Below are 22,102 nucleotides of genomic sequence, written 5' to 3' on the forward strand. Positions count from 1 at the left end.
CAAAATACTTCATTGCTATTGATATCATTTTTTGTTTGTTTGTTTTTGTTGTTTGTTTGTCTGTTTTTTGGAATTCGAAGTTAACACTGTTTGAGATCGTCGAGAACACTATTCGGAGAAATTAGTAACATTTTTGATTTTTCAAACACGTCTCGATGTGTCTCAGCTCGCACCTTTGTGGGTTAAAAAAATATTTGGAAAAAGAAACTATTTAAATTTATACTAATCTCGACAGATATGGATGACTACGATCACAGGGATATAAGAGAAAAGGAATCTATGTAATATAAACAACTATTAACGCAAAAGAGTGAGATTGGTATGATAGACTTTTTGATTGATATAATTACTGGGTTTTTCCCAGTTGATGGGAAAAGCTTTCTTGAGTTTGGCTGGAATTTTTAAAGAGCAGAACCTATAATTTCGATACAATCCGTTGCGCGGAGTACTCGGTAAGCTTTGGAGATGTTTGAAAATGTAAAAAGACCCATGCGTGCGAAAATTTCTTCTAATCCCTTTACCCACCTTTTTTTTTTTAACTCCCTTTTGAAGTCTAACTACCAGCAGGTAAGCTTCACAGGTCTGGTGAAGAAATGTATACACCGTCTTCCCTGTCCCTAACAATAACCTTGCCGTCTGAAACCAACTCGTATTGCAATATTGCTTCAAGAACATCCACCACTATTGGAAGCAAGTATTAGTAAGAAAGTGACAAGAATAACCTTGTGTAATAAAGGAAGTAATACAATATGAGCTGTATCTGTTGTGCATCAACTACCCCCTTCCCCACCTCTGAAAAGCTTTTCCTCTGATTAACTTCCGTCTGGAAGCCTTGGAATTTCATAAGCCTCTCCTCCCTCCCAGTGTTTACAATATCGTTTTTGATTTAAAAGAAAAACAAAAAAAAAAAACAAGAAAAACAAGAAAATATAATAACACCTCCATGTTCAATCGACACCAACCTACAAAGTGTAAATGTTACACTAAAATTGACAAGACCACCAGTGGGAATGAAAGGCCAATGAGAAACTTTACACGTTGGAGGCTTATCATACTTTCCTAAAAAAGATTGCAGCAATAGAGCTTGAGTTTCAATGCTATTTTGACGCTTTGGGAATTTAACTCTGCACATAAATATATAATAGCTAAAGGTTTCTAAAACCGTGGACTACAGGGAAAAAAAAAAGAAAAACAGTTAACAGTTCAGTCACTAATTAGTCAACGGCTGATGTGATTCTTATTTCTCCATACTTTTGGGCCTGAGGTAGAAGTTTTTTTGCAGGATCGCATGGGAGGGGATGGGGGATCAGTCGTCGCCGACAGCGTACAAAAGGGAGACTGTAGAAAATTCCCAATGAGAAACGATAGTAAGAATATTACAGACCTTTGAATGGGAATCAAGTACATACTATCCAACCTCCCAACAAGCAATAAATAAGGACTTGTCTTTCAGTCCCCATCTTTCTGACGTATTTCCTGGCCCACGAGGAGCTTTGAAATAGCAACGCATAGAATATTACAATGGGTAAGTTCTTTACATTTTGTCCGCAAAAAGTGGTGACTTTTCAAAACTTGAATGGTCTTATCCGCAGCTGGTTTTACTAAAATAGGCAGAGGACAATGGAAACGGAAACGAATTTTTTTTTGAATCGAGAATAAACGAACAAGAATGGAGAACGAATTATAAAACCTGGGAATTGAAAATACAATCAGAAAAATTTGAAAATGGAAAGATCATTAAAGGCCTTTAAAGTAGTTGATTAATCAAGAGAGGAGACTTTTCCTTGTATCGCCTACTTTCTCTTTCTTTATTAATCACCTCATGAATGACATGAATTTTTAATCTCACACACGTTTAGTAAAATGTACATGTCTTTCGAAGTAGTTGAAAGAAAGAAAATTAACCATTCTTTTTCCCTGCGGAGAATTCTTATATTTTATTTTCCATTCGATTTCTGGTAACATTCTTTAATTGTTCCTGAACAGCTTTTGTAGGCAGAATGTCTTTGAGAGAGGATTGAAAATAAATCAAAAGAGACACTCACCACAGAATGATGCATTTATAATTTCAAGTCCCGATGGATATCCCGTTGTTCCACTGATGACAAAAAGGAGCAAGCTAAAAGCGATGGTTCGTCGTAGCTGACCGATCGAAGTTATCATCGTCTTTTTAACCAATACCGGGGAAGTAAAACGATGGAAAGTAGTTTAGATGCCAAATACGTTTGCGAGTAAAACGTGAGAATTAAACGTGGTCTTTTTGATGAGTGTTTGTTGCTCGTTTTACAAGACAATACAGAGTAACAGAGTCTGATGCCTTTCGTTACTTACTGGTATTTCATTGTCGGAGTCATTACATAACACAAATCAAAACAACATAGCAACATTCGATCATGTCACGCGCGTGATTATCCGAAATATTTGGCGCATTAAGCCGGCGCAAAAATTTCAATGTTATTGTGAAAAAAATCGATCCCGTCAACAATGCTCAAAACTTTGCAGTGAGACCGCGAGGCGCAGCTTATTGTTTCACCTTAGTTCTGAGGCTTTTACGTAATCTCTACGATCGTTAAGGCTGTAGACAATGGAAGATTGTGGTTGATTTGTTAACCAGCAAATATTGATCTTGCAAGATTCTGAAAGGCGCCTGTTACGTTAGTTAACAATTGCGCGAGAGATCTTGAAAGATTCCCTGGGGACGGTGTGGCCAGGGCGGGAAGTAAACAGTTTTCAGCTAGTACAGACTATTGTTATAGCACCTTTTGGTACCCTTATAGTCGAGAGGCACATTGTATTGGAAGCTCTTGTCACAAATTACGTAGGGAACTTACACTAGATAGGGAAACGAGTCAATTCTTTGCTACTAGATCTTTAAGGCACTATTCACATGAGTGGGGTAATATTTTATTCCTATCATAAAGTGTGTGACAAATGAAACGCTTTTGATTCCGCCCGTTCCCCATGGGAATGAGAGCGATCAAACTCTTGTAGACTAAATTTTTTTTAAAATCCTATTCATAATAAGTCATTTCAGAAAAAAACTTTTACGATAGCTTCAGCAAGAAAACACTTTTTATTCTCCACTTTCTTCCCTTTTTTCTTCGTATCCATAACCTATAGTGTTTTCTCTGCTTGTCTCTTTTCTTAAGCTCTAAATGGTGAAATTTCAGTCTTAAAACCTGGAACAAAAGGAAGAAAGCGAGTGGCACTACAGTGAATAGAATATAAGAACACTTTTAGTTCACCGATCGTTAACCATTGGACTAAATTCCTGTTAACTGCTTTTGTATTGTAAGTATGATCACGACTGTCCCTCAAGAACAACTGTTTGGAATTCAAATAAGGACAGAAATCATCCAGAACTGACTTAGATTGCTTACTTTATGTGTTAAGAGTAACTTGGAAAAGCCCGAAGCGATCCACATGTTGTGTGTATAAACTTGCACAAAAATCGATAAAAAAGGAATATTCTATGAAAGGTAAACTATCAGGAACTACGACATCTCGATGCATGCATTTACCTTTGACTTCGAACGGGACTGGACATAAATTCGGTAACAAAAAGAGCTGTTAAATTTTCATCGTGTGTGCATGTATTCAGGCATGTTTTCTTTCCTTTCGGTCAAAATCTCGAATAAAGTTTAACTTCGGAGTTTTCTTTATCTTAGCTATATCAGCCAATTTATCCTTTCTATCAATAGACGCGAATATAAGATTGTTGTCATTGTAAAACTTTTTAGGCTTACTGTGAGCATAAAACATACTGTTAAACAATATGGCAGCTCCATTCCGCAATTAATTATCGCTGACGTTTTCAATATCAGCGTAGATAGCAAAATAACTTCATCAGTGGCATACATCGCGATATCATATAAACTCCACCGATGAAAACAAAAACACCTTGCCTAGACTCAACCCTCTCTCAAGAGCTGCCAGCTTTAAGCTATTACCAACACTACATGATTATGTCCTCGCCATCTGCGTTGTCAATCCCCTGCTAGTAGTCTTAGCCATACCGGGGGCATGGCCTCTTGCTGGTAGTTATTCCCAAATTCTCTGCTCTCCGAACTGTCTTTAACATATGTATTTTCTCGTTGCTCTTAGCGACAGTTTGGTCGGTTTAGTTGTCCAAATAGCATTTTTTGTTTACATTGCTGGCAAAATCAAACTGGTTTTCTACTGCAGTGCTCTCGTTTTCTTATCTTTAATGTTATTTACAGAGCATTGAAGGTATAAAACGACGAACGACGATTTTTTTCTCCAATTAATTCCAGTTTCATTGGATTTAGCCATGTGTTAGATATGGCATAACCTTTCAAGATATCTAAGATAATAGGGTGTCACGAATGACAAATTCACACGCACAAAATAAAGTGAACATCGAGATTCACGCGGGCGACAACAACAGCCAAAAATAAATTGGACGCAACAGCCGCAAACGTTGAACACACGCGAGACGCTTGAGTGCTTTGTAATTCGTTACTCATGACAACCTCCCTGATTGATATCGTGATTGAAAATGATGCATTGTATCATTATCTGTTGCACCCTCTAGCCGAGACTGTGACATTCCTCAATTCATCCCGAGTCTCATTTCTTTACAGCTGGCGATGTAAAGACATAAGGGAAAAATCTGGCTCGTTGTTAAAGGAGCAAAATATTTACCCTCCACTAGGTTTATCAGTCAACGAGGGAATGGACAGAAAATATTCACCAGACACAGTTACTTAAAGATAGAGAAAGAATACGCCTGGATCTGCAAACTTAAAAATCTGCCACCGAATGAGCTTCTTTAAAGCAAAATATTGAACCAGACCTAGAGACCGTTAACAGCTATCAACAAATTTAGTCACGCCAGAAGAACAAAAAAAAAATCGAAATGAGAGATTTGTACAAGTATTTAACGTTTAGAAATGGAAGTTCTTTGTCCAAATACTGATCTAAAATTGAATCTTTTAAGATCAGTTTTAAACAAGAACAGACTCGTAGTGTTAGACTCGTGGTATGAGGCTGAATATCTCAGAACTAACAAAAAAAAAACAAAAAGCAAAGCCGAGTGTATTTCATATAAATGGTACAGTCCCGTCTTTGTCCAAATTTAAGGTGATACGCCATTTGAAGTTTTTATTATTTGTTTCAAACGAATAAAGGTTTGACTTTATATAAAAAAAAAAAAAAAATTCAAACGAGCAATAAGTTCAGTAGCCATTATGTCGGCAAACTGATAGAAAGTGTGCTTTATTGCTTAAATATATATAGAGCGTCAAAGTCATATATGCTCGAAGGTGCGAGGAATCCTACTTCTTAACTAACGAAAAAAATTTTTTTTTACACAAAAATAACCTTGATATAATTTTCAACGTTTTTTGTCTCACTTTAAATCTGAGATCAAAAACATTATGCATTACATTTTGAAGAACACAGCCTTTGCGGGAGTCGCTAGTGCCTTTAGTTACAATGAAATGTCACCCAGAAGTCTCACAATAGCCAGAGAGATTTCAACGAAAGCTCTAGGCGCTTAAGCCATCTAGAGCAAGATATTCATGAGGCATAGTCAAAAAGTTCTAAGACAAATATTTCGGGGAAGTTCTTCAGTTGCTTTCTTCAATCAAGTGTGAAAGTTCCTCGGGTGTTCCTCTTCTTGTGACCACTCTATTCTTGAGACGTGATACTCCCTGACGAAGGAAGCTGAAATATCGGATCGGGTTGAAGGTAACGTACTGCCAAATTGACTTCACATGTAGAATTCCGTTTCCTATGAAGTAGGAAAAAAAAGACGGAGTTCATCATTTATTCATGTAGTTGAAATCTTACTCGAAAGCGTTAAAAACGGTAAGGTGTCCCTTTTTCTGAAATTTGTCTTTATTTTCGCTCTTGCTAAGAAGCGTTTTGAGAATGAGTGTTGACATTTCGTTCACAAAACGATTTGGATTTTTCCCTAAGATCGCAACATTATACTTCAACTCTATCTTTTAGTTTTATGTATTCTACTAATACTCTCTAATGTTGGAATACTACATGAGATTAATAAAGAAAATAACTCAAATTCTCCCTCCTTGGCAGCTTCCATAGGTATAATTTTGTAAACTACATCCTAAAAACCTGTCAGGATCACAAGGTCTCAAAGTTCCACTTACAGGAAGAGTTAACCTGCGAGAAGAATTGATCAAACATCGCGATCTGCTCTAAGATTACTACTGTATGAGCCAGTGTTATAGAGCGTCAAATATCCTAAATAACCTGGATAAGGCTAATTTATGATTTTATCACAATTATATCATAATTGCGCGGAAAACGAAAAAACTTGGGGATTGAGAAAACCATCACAATCCATCAAAATCAAGGTCCTTTCCTTGATTTATGTGGCAAATGACTAAAATGCACATCGAATAAAACAGAGCAGCATTTTGACTTACCAATGGCAAGCAACAATACAGAGGCGTTAAGGACCACGAACACGACATTTACAAAGGTGGAATCGTTCTTGCCCTCTCCTTGACTCTCATCCCAGTTTGTGTAAACTGCACCAAGACAAACGTCAAAGAAAATTATCCAAAGAACAAATGTTTGTAAGCAATCTTCAAACTTGTCCTTGATTGGTCGGAATAAGGTGTAGACCACTCCAAAGACGCTGACTGTCAGAACTGTGAGACCGATTTGAGAAAGACTCTTTGATCCAAAAAAAAAAATCAATGAGGTTAAAATGAGCTTGCAATACATCTCTGTGATTTCCCAGAACCAAAATTCATTCTTGTAGTTTTCAAAGAACACTCTGAGTCCGAAAGAAATCGCTTCGTATTCCTGGGATTCACGATATTTGTAGGTGAGAAACAGAACCAGAAGTGGAAATCCCACGGGATATAATGCCAAAATAGAAGCCATGAGCCAAAACAAACGGTGGCGAGGAGTGAAACACTTGATGGAGTAATCAGCTCTCAGTAGGGAGATACAGTCGTTCTTCTTGTCTGTGAAACATGTTTGTATACAAGCACCGGGAAGAGGTAGAATCTGAAGTATCGATTTGCTCGTCGTGGGGTAGGTCGTCAACAGTAATAGGAAAATGTTCCGATAGCAAGATTTTTTCAAACTATTAACCTCCATTACTTTCCGGTCTTCACCAAGGTCCTTCTTATTCATGATGTAGCGTTTTTTAAGAAATAAATATAAGAAAATCAAGCCAATGAGTGAGGCATTCATGACAACAATCATCGTGAACTTTCCAAGCTCATCGAGCCGTAGAGAAGTATGAATGCAACTAAGAGGGGCAAACTGCAAGATGTTCCCTTCAAACGCTTTTAGAACCTTCTCCGTTGAGATCAAAACGACTGGCCATTGGACTTTAGCCAATGCCGAGAAAATACCGGCAATGACTTGGTAAAAACCAATCACAATCTTAAAGCACGACATGACGACATCTGCAACTGTCCGGTTATTGTCTGCACGTTTGGAGTCACCCCAAAGAACCATTAGAAACACAGCAAGAAAAAGAGCAATTACCAAGATGGATGAAGATATTGTTAGAGCTAACCGGGGACATTTCAAACAAGAGTTGAAGCGAAAATAGAAGCTCTCAGAGCAGGTTGCACACAAATTCCCTTGATATCCTTGATGGCATTCTGAGTCAATTCCACCCTTGCAAGACTTTGCATGGGGACATTTGAGTGGCTTCGGAAGTGAAGTATCGAACATGGAATATGACTTGTCGTAGTGTGGTCCAACAGAATGAATATTGTTAACAAAACCCTTGAAACGTTCTTTTTTAGAATGGTCTGTCCATTTCCAGAAGTAGTTAGGAGCAAGTATTGCTGTATCTTTCTCACAAACCAAACCGTTTGGCGGACATGCTGTGCACGGGCCAAAGCGATCCAACCGATAGAAGTTGCGTAGGCATCTGCATGCACGATGTTCGGCAGTCTCGTTAGAAAGCGTACCTGAAAAAGAATGGTTCATTTTTAAGCAGTCACTTCGCAAAATGTCGAACCATATCTATAGAAACAACAAAACATTGACAGAAGGGCTTTTCCACGAACGCATTTTCTCTTTTCTCTGCGTTTGCACATGATATCACTTGTGAATTGAATGACTATTATCTTCCAAATAAGACATATTTGGATTCCCCTCTGAACAAACAATCAAACGAGTACTCTCGGCTTATGCACTCCAAGATGGATCCTCCGGATAATCCATTTTAGATGAATGTGTTTTGTGTGTTTAACTAAAATTGGTGATAGGGACTGCCAAAGGTTGAATCAATCGCTTCGCATTATTCTTTAAAAGCGCATTTGAACTGGAAAAAAGTTGCAGTTCACCCAAAGCAAACACAAAAGTTACCGTATGGACATGCCACGCAGTCGGCAGCTGTAGTCCCAGGACTTCGCTGTTCAGAAACAAATGTACCAATGCTGCATCTTTTGCAATCATCTTGTCCCATTTCATCCTGATAAAAACCCCCTGTGAAGATATCATAGAACATGGATACGGTTCTACGGGTGGATTGTCTGAGCATATAAAGGAGAATCAACTATTACATTAAATTATCAAAATTATTGTTAGTTTCCAATTCACTTGTGATAAAGAAGTATACCCTAGAGTAAGCCATAACACAGTATACCAGCACCGTTTAATTGCCTAAGACATCTCCAAAGTTAAAAAAATACATAAAGGAAAGAATAACGACTCCTTCAAAATTCAATCGCGTGCCCCAAAGCAAAGGAAACATGGATGATCAAGAATTTAGGTGGCATCTGATTAGTCGTTTCTCGTTATCAAATTGGTCAGTTTTTTTCTTGTTGAACTAAATTTACGCATTAATAATAATCGCATTAAAATTCGTCTAATCAGTTATTTCTTTTTGTACTTTGGCTCAGTAAGGGAATAACGATGCAAGTAGAAGCCGGGTTTCGTTCCATCCAACACATATCTTTAACAGCTGAAGCCACCACCGGTGACCGTCTAGCCAGACAAATAAAGTGATTCTTTATTACTTGTCTTTTTACGATACTTATATCAAATATAAAGTAATTGTTTCTTCTCGTTACCTGCAGGACACGGTAGACAGCGGGATCCATCAGTACACGTGTAGGTACCAACTGGACATAGGCTGCAATTTGCACAATAGATTGGTGCACTGTGTTTTTCGTGGGATGCACAGTCATGGCATACAAAACCTGAGCGTGTAAAGCATGAACTGAAGCTACTTTGGAAGTGGTCCAAAATGACGTGCAGAGATGTCGTGGGAGCACACTCACTGAGGATTGATTGGGCAATGACAATGAATAAAAAAACTAGGTTGAAAACAATATGGTGATTTTACCGTGAAGAGATCAATAGCCAAAGCCGATGGCACTGATAAATCTCGGCAAGTTGAAATGACCAAGATCAACAGTTGTTTTAAAAGTTGATTACAGTTTTTTTGGGGGTTTTTTTTCTTACCATGTGTAATGGAAAGGAAGAAGAAATCTGTGAAATGCTAATTAAAAATTGTTGACAGAATTGTAGTCAAAATAGAATATCAGTGCAGATGTTTATCATCCTATAGCGTGAGAAGAAATTGAAACTTAGGGTGTACTTACATTTTAGACACATATTTTCCCAGAGGCAGGTGACGAAGATTTTTACACGTCAATGCCCTGTACATAATTTGATTATCAATAAACTGAATATAAAACTTTTGGGTATAAAAATTAACACAAATGTAACGTATATATATATAAATCTGGGGGTAGAGTCTACCTTGGCATAAAATGCTCGATGCTGTGTTAGCAGAGCTAAGTATACAAAAGTTAAAGAATTAAAGAGGACGCATCGATTCTCTGTGACTCTGAGTTTCGCGCCTAAGCGCTCGTCAGACAAAAGTTTATTCAATGATGAACATCTTTGTCTTTGAGTGTTCAGATATGTTTTGATAGTTCCGAGCTGTTTGAATAGTTTCCGTTCCGAAAAGAAAGTTTGTGTTGCGTGTAACGTTGTTTAAAATTTCAACCTCACGGACGGAACCAACTATCTATACAGAAAGCCCAACAACGAAACTCTCTACATCGACACCAATTCCAACCATCCGTCCACAATAATAAAACACCTACCAGCAGCCATCAGCCGACGAATCTCCGACATTTCCTCAAGCAAGAACTCTTTAACAAAGCCAAACCACACTACGAAATGCACTTAAACAGTGGACACGACGAAAAATTCATCTACACTGAACGCAAGAGACCTGTAACTCGCACCGCACAGAAGAGCCTCGAGAACAGAAAAAGAAACATAATTTGGTTTAATCCGCCATACAGCATGAACGTACAAACAAACATCGGCAGAGAGTTTCTGAACCTCGTCGGTAAACATTTTCCGAAAAATCATCGGTACAACAATATTTTCAACAAAAGCAACATAAAAGTTAGTTATAGCTGCACAGACAACCTACAAACCATAATTAAGAAACACGACAGAAAAATCCTCGAAACAGGCAAGACACCCTTCTCGGAAAACAATGTAACTGCGGGCAAAAAAACGACTGCCTCACTTCAAGCGTCGTCTACATCTCCAACGTAACAACAGAAAGTGACACAACCGGAAAGAATTACATTGGACTAACAGAAGGAACTTTTAAACAACGTTACACGCAACACAAACTTTCTTTTCGGAACAGAAACTATTCAAACAGCTCGGAACTATCAAAACATATCTGAACACTCAAAGACAACAACACCAATTTTAAAATTAACTGGAGCAACAAAAGCAAGCGGTGCCACCTGTGCCTCACAGAAAAACTTTACTTAGTTAGTTTTTATTAAACAAAAGAACAGATGTCATTTCTAAATGCCGCCACGATAATAAGTTTTACTTAGCAAATTTCACAAGCCGCCAACAATAGCTCTATAGAATCTTTATTTCACTCGTAGATCAGAGCATCACTCTAGTGAATCAATTAGCTACTTACCTAATTTGTATATAAGGAGGTATGTTCTTCATTGAATAAAGTTCTGTCTGACTAGCGCCTAGGCGGGAAACTCAAAGTCACAGAGAATCAATGCACCCTCTTTAATTCTTTAACTTATGTATATATATATATATATATATATATATATATATATATATATAGATAGATAGATAGATAGATATATATATATATATATATATATATATATATATATATATAAATGTGGGGGTAGAGTCTTCCTTGGCATAAAGTGCTTAATGCAATCAATGGTAGCAGGGCTGAGTATATATAAGTGAAAGAAAAGAGTAACAGAGAATCGATGCGTCCTCTTTGATTCTCTCACTTATATATAAGCCTGTTTCGTGGTTACCGTACAATAGCTCAAGTAAAAGATCTTATCTCTGCCTCAGAGAACAATTCCTAATCATCCGCCGACCCGAACTATTAACACTAAACCACAGGCCGCCCAAGCTCCAGCTGTGAGATGATCATCTTGCGCAATAACAGTCATGGCGGAATTATAAGAGTTTGTATGGGCATATTTACGACCGCTCTAAGGTATAAAATAATACGTCAAATTCTCTAAAAAAAATACCTCACCTTACTTTCACAGCGTATCGCTTGTTATATGACCGCTTACTTTGATGAAAAGAACGCATATTAGCGAGTTGTCCATTTCGAGGTTTTCAACGTTCATAAGAAAAGCCCAAGGCTGAACACTCCATTTCCGAACGCCTGATCCGAGAAGCGAAAAATACAAGCTCAAAATGACAGGGTGCCCACAAATCCAACGCAGAATCCAAGCACATATACTGTAGTTTCATTCCAATTCACTAAAAACTCAATCTTCCCCGTGCAACCGACACTAAGTCGCAGTTTGCTTCAAAAATTTCCAGTTTAGAGGTTTCTAACAGCCCGCGGCCACATCAACCTTGACACACGACCGTTGAAAACCAGCTCGGTAACCCCACCTCCTTTTCGAACTGAGCTTTGCCGGGGACCATACCGTCAGTTATCGTCAATAAATTGTTTTAGAACCACGGGTCCCCTCAAAAGAAATCGATCAAGAGGCTATTGTTTCGATCGGCCAATCGAATTCGCCTCCGGAAATGTTTACAAATTCAAAATAATTTACAGGCATAGTTGCAAACCGCACAGCTGATCTCGTAAATCTCGATAATTTCCTTTCAATTTCAAAAAGAAAAAATGTCGTCGGTAAAAAATAGTCTATTCCACGGTCGCAGCAGGGACGTAATCAATTCGACTCGTATCTGAAATGGAAATCGTGGTAAGTATTGTTGTTGCTGATATCCGTGCGGACGAAACGAAATAACAGTTGCCTTGTTAGCAACATTAAACTAAGTATGTCCAGATAGAGCTAAATTGAATACTGGAACAAATCCTTCCAAGGTTTTCCTCTGACTCCGAAAATAATCACATTGGCCGATTGGCCGATCGAAACAATAGCCTCTTGATCGATTTCTACTGAGGGGACCCGTGGTTCTAAAACAATTTATAGACGATAACTGACGGTATGGTCCCCGGCGAGGCTCAGTTCGAAAAGGAGCTAGGGTTACCGAGCTGGTTTTCAACGGTCGTGTGTCAAGGTTGATGTGGCCGCGGGCTGTTAGAAACCTCTAAACCGGAAATTTTTGAAGCAAACTGCGGCTTAGTGTCGGTTGCACGGGGAAGATTGAGTTTTTAGTGAATTTTAATGAAACTACAGTATATGTGCTTGGATTCTGCGTTGGATTTGTGGGCGCCCGATCATTTTGAGCTTGGATTTTTCGCTTCTCGGATCAGGCGTTCGGAAATGGAGTGTTCAGCCTTGGGCTTTTCTTATGTACGTTGAAAACCTCGAAATAAACAACTTGCTTAAATGGGCTCTTTTCATCAAAGTAAGCGGTCAGATAACAAGCGACACACTGTGGAAGTAAGGTGAGGTTTTTTTTTTTTTTGAGAATTTGACGTATTTTTTATTCCTTAGAGCGGTCGTAAATATGCCCATACAAACTCTTATAATTCCGCCATGACTGTTATTGCGCAAGATGATCATCTCACAGCTGGAGCTTGGGCCGCCTGTGACTAAACAAACGTAATGAACTCGTGTCTTCCTGCCGCTACAGAAACAAAGCCCTCCCACGCAACAACTAAATTGTTTAATTTCGCGCTGCATAAATTAGTTTATAATGTATATAGGCGATGGTAAAGACTACTCTCATTAAATCCCCTGATGATTGGGCAGTCACGAAACAGGCTTGTAGGGACGAACTTGTAGTTTATTTGTCTTTTTCCTCCCTCAATATATACATCGTTCTACTCCTATGTATTGAGCACTGTTTTAGGAAAGTCAAAATTTTACACTTTATATATATAGCTTTTAAGCCAGACAGCTTGACTTACACTTGGGTTTCATTTGCCATTCTGTCGAATATTCCGTCTGGTAATGAGTTTAACGGATTATCGAAGATGGTTCTGAAAATGAAGCGTGTATATACCCATTAAACAAGATATGTTATGCTAAAGCTCCTGATATGGGGGTGCGAGTTTTAATTATGTGTATGGCATCTACTGATGCCTTAACAGCCGCTAAGAAAAAACAATAAAACATTTTAGTTTGTTAATGTATCACATTCCAAGTTTTAGCTTCAAAGGAAATCATTCTATTCTTCAATTTACTTACAACTGGCTCAGGTTGAGTCTGTCAAAAGTCTCCTTTTCAATGTTTGTAATTGCATTACTGTGAAGAAACCTACGGGAAAATTTTTTTTGGTTGAAGCAATTATCCACTTGCACAGCAAACATAAAGATGTCGTATATGCATTGCAAATTGGAATGCGGAATAAGGGTATGAATATTTGACGGAATTTCAAAGCCATTTTGATAGTTCTTAGCATACTTTACCCTCGAAAAGCATTGGTTCTGGTTATTCCCATATTACGCTGATAATCAAATAACTATCAAAGTTAAAAAAAATAACAAATTTTGATTTAGGGAAGGAAGAAAGAAGGAGAGAAAAAAAATTCTCTAATCAACGACAATTGTTATTTACTTTAAAAACAGAAACACATATCATATTTTACAATATATTTTAAAATAAAAACAGGACGTGGGAACACCTCCAAGTAATTTCGAAATACGAGCAATTACGTATTTTTTTTTAAAATTATCATTGTGTTAACAGAATAGATATGTTAGTAGGCTTATCTAGAATACCAAGAGAGGATAGCGGATAACACTTCATCCTCTCTTGACTGTGCATATGATACAGCGTTACCGGAAATCTTAGAAGCAAAGTTTATTCTTACAATGATTTCAGGCTGGGAGTCTCATCAAAAACGTCTTTGGCAATAAATGTAAGTTTGTTTTTGATCAGCAGTCTGTAAAATAGAAAGGAATAACAAACTTCTGACTTATATGGCAGATGATAAGGGACATGACGTTATAAATGTGCCATCTATCATAGTTACATAGGTAAATGAATTAAAATTGAAAAAACTAATTGATTAGCAAAATGATTCAACATTTATAATCCACGACTTCATTTACCCGTAGACACTGTAAATGTGGATCTTGTTCAATACATTTTTGTGAAATTAATATAACCTACGGTTTTTCCGAGGCTATGGCAACACTGCGTTTCCGAAATTTTGATGAAGAGGATATATGAAACATTTTGATGTGCCTGAATCTGTGAAACAATGTTTGAATTCAGTGTAAAGCTTTTTAAGTAGAGAACTTATTAGAGGTTGAGAGGTTTTTTATCATGTATGTTAATGACTAAAAACCCTTTTACATGCGGCACAGCGACTCTTTTGTTTCCTACACTACAGTGGACGCACTGACAGGCTTTTAGTAAAAGCAAGTAACTGGTGATCTACCGCTGCCCATCAGACCTCTTACCGCCGTTTAGCTTGTAGGCAGGCTCTTGTGTTTGGATTTCGCGTGGGCTTTCAAACGAGTGAGTAACGAACCGGCAGGGGGAAGAGGAAGGGGTGGTCTTGAAATGGGAACCTCCCTGCAAGGCATTCATTTCCGAATTTGCTTCTTTTAAACACGAACGCTCCACAACGAAGCATTCTGATTGGTCAGGAATAGCTTGTAAATTACAAAGGTTTCAATGGAAATTATGAAAAAAAAGTACTCTTTTTTATGCCCAGAATGATGGAAATTACATTTTTGAACTCTGGATTTCAATTTTTCTCCGAAGGAGAATGCCCCCTAACCCCCTCCTCTCCGGGCACATAATCTACTACGCCACTATACGCCTACTATACCTACTACAATGCTCGTGGAAAACTTATTCAAAGCCCTGAATTACGCCTCCTTAGAAAAGTATACAAAGGACAGCAGGTAATTTAGTGTTAACAACTGAGTTGAAAACGTAAATTGGCCACCGTAAAGGGTAAAAAAGCTGAGGTTTCGAGCATTAACCCTTCGTCAGAGCGATTGGAGGAATTGTGGCTTGTGTGTGGGTTTATATGCAGAAAGTGGAGCTACGCTATTAGTGGAAAAATGGCGACGAGAAAACAGGAATAAATTAGTTGAATGAAAAACGCTCGTTGATTCCGTGGGGATTTAGGGTGCCAATTTGCAGCATAAATTTTTGCTCTAGTATTTTGCGGCTTTCCGAACTGCCTAGATGTAAGGAAAGGCCCCAAACTGCCATATGCTGTTTTGAATGTGTAGGGAGATTAAAGTGTCTAGCGACTGGTTTGGATGCGTCCTTGTCATTTCTTTCCACGTCGCGAAGGTGTTCTCGGAATCGATCACCTAGTCGTCTTCCTGTTTTGCCAATATACAACTCATTGCAATAAGTGCAAGTTATGCAGTAAATGTCATTGGCGGAGGTACAAATAAAGTGATCAGTGATCTTAATGTATCTCTTGGGTCCCGATGTTTTCTCTATGTTATGAATGAAAGGACAAGTTTTGCATCGTGAGCGAGCGCATTTGAAAGTTCCAGATTGGTCATTGGTTTGAAATGAACTTCTGACCAAAAGTTTGCATATGTTTTTGCCACGTTTGAATGAAATAAGTAGGAGTTGCGGAAAGATAGTGCCAGTCTCTGAAGCATTTTGGAGTAATTTAAAGTTTTTAAGAATGATGGATGTAACCGCGAGGTTGTGAGGGTGAAATGTAAGAGTGAATGGAATGCGGTCAGTGTATTCCTTCTCAGCCGTTCGTAGTGCTGACTGTCGATCAATTTGTTGGGCCCTGTGGTGCCCCACTTGAACTACAGAAACAGAATAGCTACGTTTATCGAAAAACTGGCACATTGCCTCTGGTTTTTCGGAAAAATCAGAGTCGTCACTACATAAACGACGAAGTCTGAGAAATTGTGACAAAGGTATGGAGTTCTTGACGTGTGATGGATGTGAAGATGAATATAACAAGTAACTTTGTGAATCTGCAGGTTTGTATTAAACACTAGTGCATAAACCGTTGCCATCAATTGAAATTTTGATGTCTAGAAAAGCCAAAGAAGTGTCGGAAATTTCCCAGGTATATTTAAGAGCTGGATGTCAATGTAACGGCCGTAGAGTTCAGGTTTTGGGCCGTGATATTGACTAAAAAATTGACGTTTGATAAAACCTACGAAAAGATTGGCGTAGCTAGGTTCCATTTGAGTACCCATGACCACGCCATTAGATTGTTTGTAGTAGTTGCCACCGAATGAAAAGCAATTAAGTGTGAGTACTAGTTCGGCTAAACGAAGTAGTGTTTCAGAGCTAGGTTCCTTAACAGTGCAGTGATCGAAAAAATGTTGGGGGGCCCGGAGACCTTCGTCATTGGGAATGACAGTATAAAGAGATGTTATATACATAGTGAAAATAACTTTGTTTTGGCCGAGGAAACTAAAGTCACGAAAAATTTCAAGTGCGCGTGTCGGCTGTCCTTAATGTAAAATGGTAAAGTTTTGACGATAGTTGCCATAATTTTGTCTAAATAGCTGGAAATAAGTTCGGTGAGACAACTGCAGGCAGAAAAGATAGGTCGACCTGGGTTTTTAGGTTTGTGGATTTCAGGTAAAAAGTAAATACACAAAGTTCTGGGAGTAGTGATGGCGAGATTTTTGGAAATGGCAGGCAATTCTTGTTTAGCTAAAGATCGCTTATCGTATTCTTGACGATGTCTTGGTTAATCAAAGTGAGATCTTTGTCGACTTAAGCATAAAAGGAGGTGTCAGAAAGTTGCCGCAAAACTCCTTTTTGGTAGAGGTCAGCCCGTCAAACAACAACTGCGCCGCCTTTGTCGGCCGCTTTAATGACTATATCTTTGCGTTTTTTTTACACTTTTAAGTGCCGACCACTCTTCCAAAGAAAGACTGGAAAATTTGGTGAACGCGGGGAAGGGATTTTTCAACGTCTTGCTTAACTTAAGATTCGTGGGTTTTCTTTTGGAAATGGGAACAAAATTTAAGCCCTTACTGAGAAATGATTTTTCTGAGTCGGAAAGTAGTAGTAAATTTTCGGGAATGGTAACTACAGTTTTGAGGTTTTCAGGCGATGAGTCGCTAGTAATTTGAGGGCCGATAAGTTGGTCGAGTTTTTGGGCTTTAATGTCGTGCAAATGTTTAAAAAGTTTAGAATTGGCGTCCTGAATTTTGACTTGAGGGCCGATAAGTTGGTCGAGTTTTTGGGGGTTAATTTGGTGCAAATGTTTAAAAGGTTTAGAATTGGCATCCTGAATTTTGAAAATTTTTACCCTTTGCGGTGGCCAATTTACGCTCTCAACTCAGTTATTAACACTGAATTATCTGCTCTACTCTCCCACCGACGCAGCACTACAGTTTCTTCAGAAACTCACCCCCTTTACATAAAAGGTACTTACAGTGTGGTCAATCTGGAAAGTCCACTGAATGTGCGTCTGTTAATATGAGTGATGTTGTTGAAGGTTAGCACCCTAAAAACAGGGAAAAATCAATATCAATATGTGTGTGAGTCACACAACTTAGAAAATGTATTGTGACAGAGTTATGGGATATGGGGAGATTTGTCCACTGAAAAGCAAATTAATTTTTGGAACCGCTTGACCTTTTCTAACAAAAAGCTTATACTTTTAGGAAGTTTCCAGGAACCTTTCGGTGCCCGGCAGTCTGATCAGAGGTGTGAAGTTTGAAAGTGTCGACAATCAAGCACGGAGAGTGTGTCCACTGAAAACCAAATTAATTTTTGGAATCGCTTGACATATTTAAAAACAAACTTCTGATATTCATTAAAAGTTTGAAAGAACCTTTTAGCAGAAAATCTCTGAAAATTTCTGTCTGCTAGGCATTCAGTTTATTAAGGACCATGCCCGGTCGCAGGGCAGTTAATGGGTTAGAAATTCCATTTCAACCCACCGATCCAAAAAAAAAAAACAAAACAAAACAAAAAAACAAAAACAAAAACAAAAAAAACCAAAAGTTGATTTTATAGCATGAGTATATTTCCCTCAACTAACATGCACAGTCTTGTTAAAGCGAAGAGCCTTTTGAAGTTTTTTATGTACTGCAGCGCAAAATGGGAAGATCACACACAAACCCAACAGTTTGAGTCGCTTCGATTATTTAAGATCTGAAGTAAAACGAGAACCGTGGGAACAAATCAAGTTTTGGCTGATTGAGTAAATTAAATTATCTTATGTAAACATAAGCTGCTAGATCGGTCACCAACACCTTTGCGGACGAAAATAACTCAATTCTGTGCTTTTCTGTGGTTAAAGTTAACTCGCTGAAAGTACTGCTTCATATATTAAATTGCTATCGGTCAAAAACACTGAAAGACCTAAATTCATAAAATGATGTCATTTTCTGAGTAATTATTCTTCTTGGATAATTAACATAAGGCAGGATTAGTTCATGGTTTGAACTAATGGAAATAAACCTCCAGGAAAACTCTTTATGATGTCCTACTTCAAAGTTTTCATTTTAAGGTAACTAGCATCCCTTGAAAATTAAAAATTGGTAACAATGGGTTGCTTAGCTAAAATTATATGATATCACTGGTGGTCGACCTTTGAAAGAAAAGAATTCAAATGATTTCAGACCTTTTGATTGCAAATAACAAGGACTGCATCATAAGATCAGAAGGTTATGAAATTCGGTCCGCACTGAGTTACATAACCATCAGTTGTTAAACAACGTTTTAAGAGAAGGAGGCGATCTCGACCCGATCATGTATTATTAAATGTAAAGTTCATTTAGTACAAGGTTTTCCCGATCTACTTACAGAATGTTTAATTGATCGAGCCTATTAAATATTTCATCTGGTAATGACTGCAATTTATTGAATGACAAATCACTATGGAGAAACGAGAAAAATAAAGTTATCGAAAATAAAAGATAAGCGAAAAAAAAACCAATCGATTATGAACTCTTTAATATCTCTTGAAAAACCCAAAGGGAGACACAACAACGGTCGGATCAAAAAACGTGCTACGGGTAGATTCATCCTCAGTTAAAGTTATCTGGAAATTTCTCCTTATTTTCTAAGTCTTTTAAAAAAAGTAGATCTTAGCAAAAATTGAAGGAACAGTTGCATTTTCACGTCTTTCCTTTGTAATAGAGAAATCACTATATGGAAAATATGGATACACAGTAAGGGTGATGTCTTTTATACGTAATACTATCAAAAGACAGCCACAGAACGAACACTCCGCTCTGTTTGTAGTTTTGGTTACTCACAGGCTCCCTATTACGAGAGTATTGTTAAATATGTTCGGTGGAAGGTGATCGATCTTATTGTTAGACAACAATCTAAAAGATTAAAACAGCATTTTCAAACGTTAGTAGAGCTGGTGCACACTTGAATATAGCCATCCAAAGAAAAGGAATCCGGTTCCTTGGTAAATACCCCCTCCCCCCCTAAAAAAAAACCAAACAACCAAACAAACAAAAAATGAAACATTCAGTTCAATAGGGAAAAAACGCTTACAGTTCAAAAACGTGTCTAATTCTAGAAGTGGCAATTCTTGATAAATCTGTGATCTCATTCTCTTCTAGGTGTCTGAGAAGAAAAAAAGAGTTAAGAGCAATTAAATTTGACAGCCCCCCGTTCTAATGACGATGACTTTCATTTGTCATACTAACTGTATTAATGCAAGGTTATTGTTAAAATAATAAATTATTTTTTAATTTTTTTTTAACACCTGTCTGTGCTGTCTGTACATTTAAAATTATTTTATATCTCACCCGTGAAAGATATTATCTACATTCTGACGTAAGATTACTTCCCATGCATGACAATAAAATGACTGCTATATCAAAAGATAATAGTTACCAAGAGATTTTAATCTCTCGTAGTTACTTACAAGGAACTTAAAGTCTTAGGACCTGTCAAATCTGGTACAGATGTCAGCTTATTATTGTCCAACCAGCTACAAGATCGAGGCAGACGGAGAAATACGTATTAATATATAGAATTAGCCAAGCCTAAAAGCGGAGCCTTCGTTAGTTTATTTTCTAGCCCCTCGTTACAATGAAAACTCTGATAAAACTCTTCAGCACTGACTGTAGAAGAGTTTCTTCAAGGGGATTAAGAGACTAGTCCGGGGGATGGGGAGGGAAGGGAAGAATTGGCGAGGTCTGGAACTTAAGGACGACTTTCTCAGAACTTGCGATAAAACGCATACTAGTCAGCAGTATCTTCAAGCAGCTGAGGACTTCGTTGTAGTTTCTGATGTTTTGAGCAAATTTTCGAAGATAGAGAATCTTTTCTTCTTCAGAGGAAGTGTGCGATGTCAGTATCAGTTGAAGTTACGTACTTTTGAGCACGAATGATAATTTTGGTTTTGGAAAATGAGCTAAAATTGAAAGAAACGACTGTAAACTACTTCGAGTTTGACATCAACAGTCGAACGAAGAGTATACACGTGATACCAGTGAATTAGTAAATCAAGACGCCAGAATCGTATGGGCTTCTCTTATATCTTCTCTTGAAGTTGCCAGGTATGACTGCTTGCCCCATCATTTTTTCCCTAACGATTCCATCGCCTCTGTTTCACGTAAATATTAAAAGGAAGTCATTTTCAATTTATGTTTGAACCTGTAATTTCTTAAAACTTTTCCCGTTCTGGCTTTTATTATTTCATGTTTGTCCTCTGGCTGGAAATACACGGCGTCTTCTTGAGATTCTTTCTATTATTTGATTCGATAACATCTGCTGTAACTTCTTGTAATGTAGGTTTCTTTAAGCCAACTGGCCATGATCTTAGAAACTCTAGCTAACGAAATTCGTCTAACATGTTTCTTGCGCTGCAAAGGTTTGCTGTAAAAGAAGACGAGCTAGAGCTAAAATGTCATGATTAAAACTTGATGTCGAAGAGAGACTTAGGATTCGATCATGAAGACAATTGTGGAAAACTTGAGATAATACCTGGATTTCATTTTTACATCACAGCAATCAATTCCAAACATCAATCAAGTTTTCTCTTTCGTTTTAAAGTTGAGTTGATGTTGTTATTGGCTATATTAAATGGGTTGAAAAGTTTTAGATAGTATTTTCTCATGTTTGCAAATAGTCGAATATACTGGAAGGTAGAGTTATTGCAATATGTTAACATGCAATACGACGATACATTTTACTGATATGTGAAAAGTTTTCATTTGACTACCTACTGGCAAGTAGTTGTATTATATTTCAACCCAACCATTTCTACAACTTGTAAACACCATTGCAAAATAATTAGTCAGGGAAACATACACCATGTTTGAAATGTCATGTCTATAGTAAACAAACAGGATTGAGGAGGCTGTATATGGGAATAGGCTCTCTTGTCTGTTTTGTTAATTTACTAATTGCTCGTGTTGCCAATGTTTTGATGAGGTTGGGTTGTCAAGGTAAAGGAGCTGAGGATTTTAGTAGGCATTGACTTTTTTCAAACCTTGAAACCATCATCGTGAAAGCCATACTTGTGCCTGGTAACTCATTCTTATTCTGATAAACTAGTTTTAAGAAGGATACAATGGTTTATTACAAATATTTGATGCATAGGCTGTGCACAAATATTTAATTTAACTATACTTTTATAGGCAATACAATATAAAAATGTCAGTAGGATCAGTGGAAAAATGTACCAAACATCTGCAAGATTTGATGTAATTATTTTAATTACATGAATATTAACTGATACTAGGAGATCTAAGAATATTCAAAAGAATGTAAACTTTGTTGGAAAAATTAGA

The 22,102-nt window shown here is 37.6% G+C and overlaps 1 protein-coding gene and 1 pseudogene across 1 annotated transcript; both read right to left on the reverse strand.

Annotated features, from left to right (window-relative positions):
• Window positions 1-4,725: 4,725 nt before the first annotated feature.
• On the reverse strand, window positions 4,726-21,827 carry LOC113686162 (uncharacterized). Its single transcript, XM_089204274.1, has 14 exons — window positions 21,802-21,827; window positions 20,230-20,295; window positions 19,854-19,925; window positions 19,604-19,675; window positions 19,149-19,220; window positions 17,770-17,841; window positions 14,245-14,316; window positions 13,620-13,688; window positions 13,340-13,411; window positions 9,573-9,629; window positions 9,039-9,247; window positions 8,332-8,451; window positions 6,417-7,931; window positions 4,726-5,755 (listed from the first exon to the last, which is right to left on the reverse strand). The coding sequence occupies exons 1-14, from the start codon at window positions 21,825-21,827 to the stop codon at window positions 5,592-5,594; spliced, it is 2,658 nt and encodes an 885-aa protein (XP_089060400.1). The 3' UTR covers window positions 4,726-5,591.
• On the reverse strand, window positions 15,477-16,460 carry LOC149047509 (uncharacterized; annotated as a pseudogene).
• Window positions 21,828-22,102: the final 275 nt, after the last annotated feature.

Source organism: Pocillopora damicornis, chromosome 4 (genome assembly GCF_964200805.1).
Source record: "Pocillopora damicornis chromosome 4, jaPocDami1.2, whole genome shotgun sequence".
In the NCBI taxonomy this organism is placed as follows: domain Eukaryota; kingdom Metazoa; phylum Cnidaria; class Anthozoa; order Scleractinia; family Pocilloporidae; genus Pocillopora; species Pocillopora damicornis.

What these genes read in the sequence shown, in the direction of transcription:
- LOC113686162 (XM_089204274.1), bottom strand. Translation starts at nt 21,827, where the DNA reads ATGGCTTTCACGATGATGGTTTCAAG. An exon ending in ATTAGACACGTTTTTGAACT is followed by an intron (nt 19,676 to 19,853) that starts GTAAGCGTTTTT and finishes TTAATCTTTTAG; the next exon opens with ATTGTTGTCTAACAATAAGA. An exon ending in ACTCTCGTAATAGGGAGCCT is followed by an intron (nt 19,221 to 19,603) that starts GTGAGTAACCAA and finishes GTTTCTCCATAG; the next exon opens with TGATTTGTCATTCAATAAAT.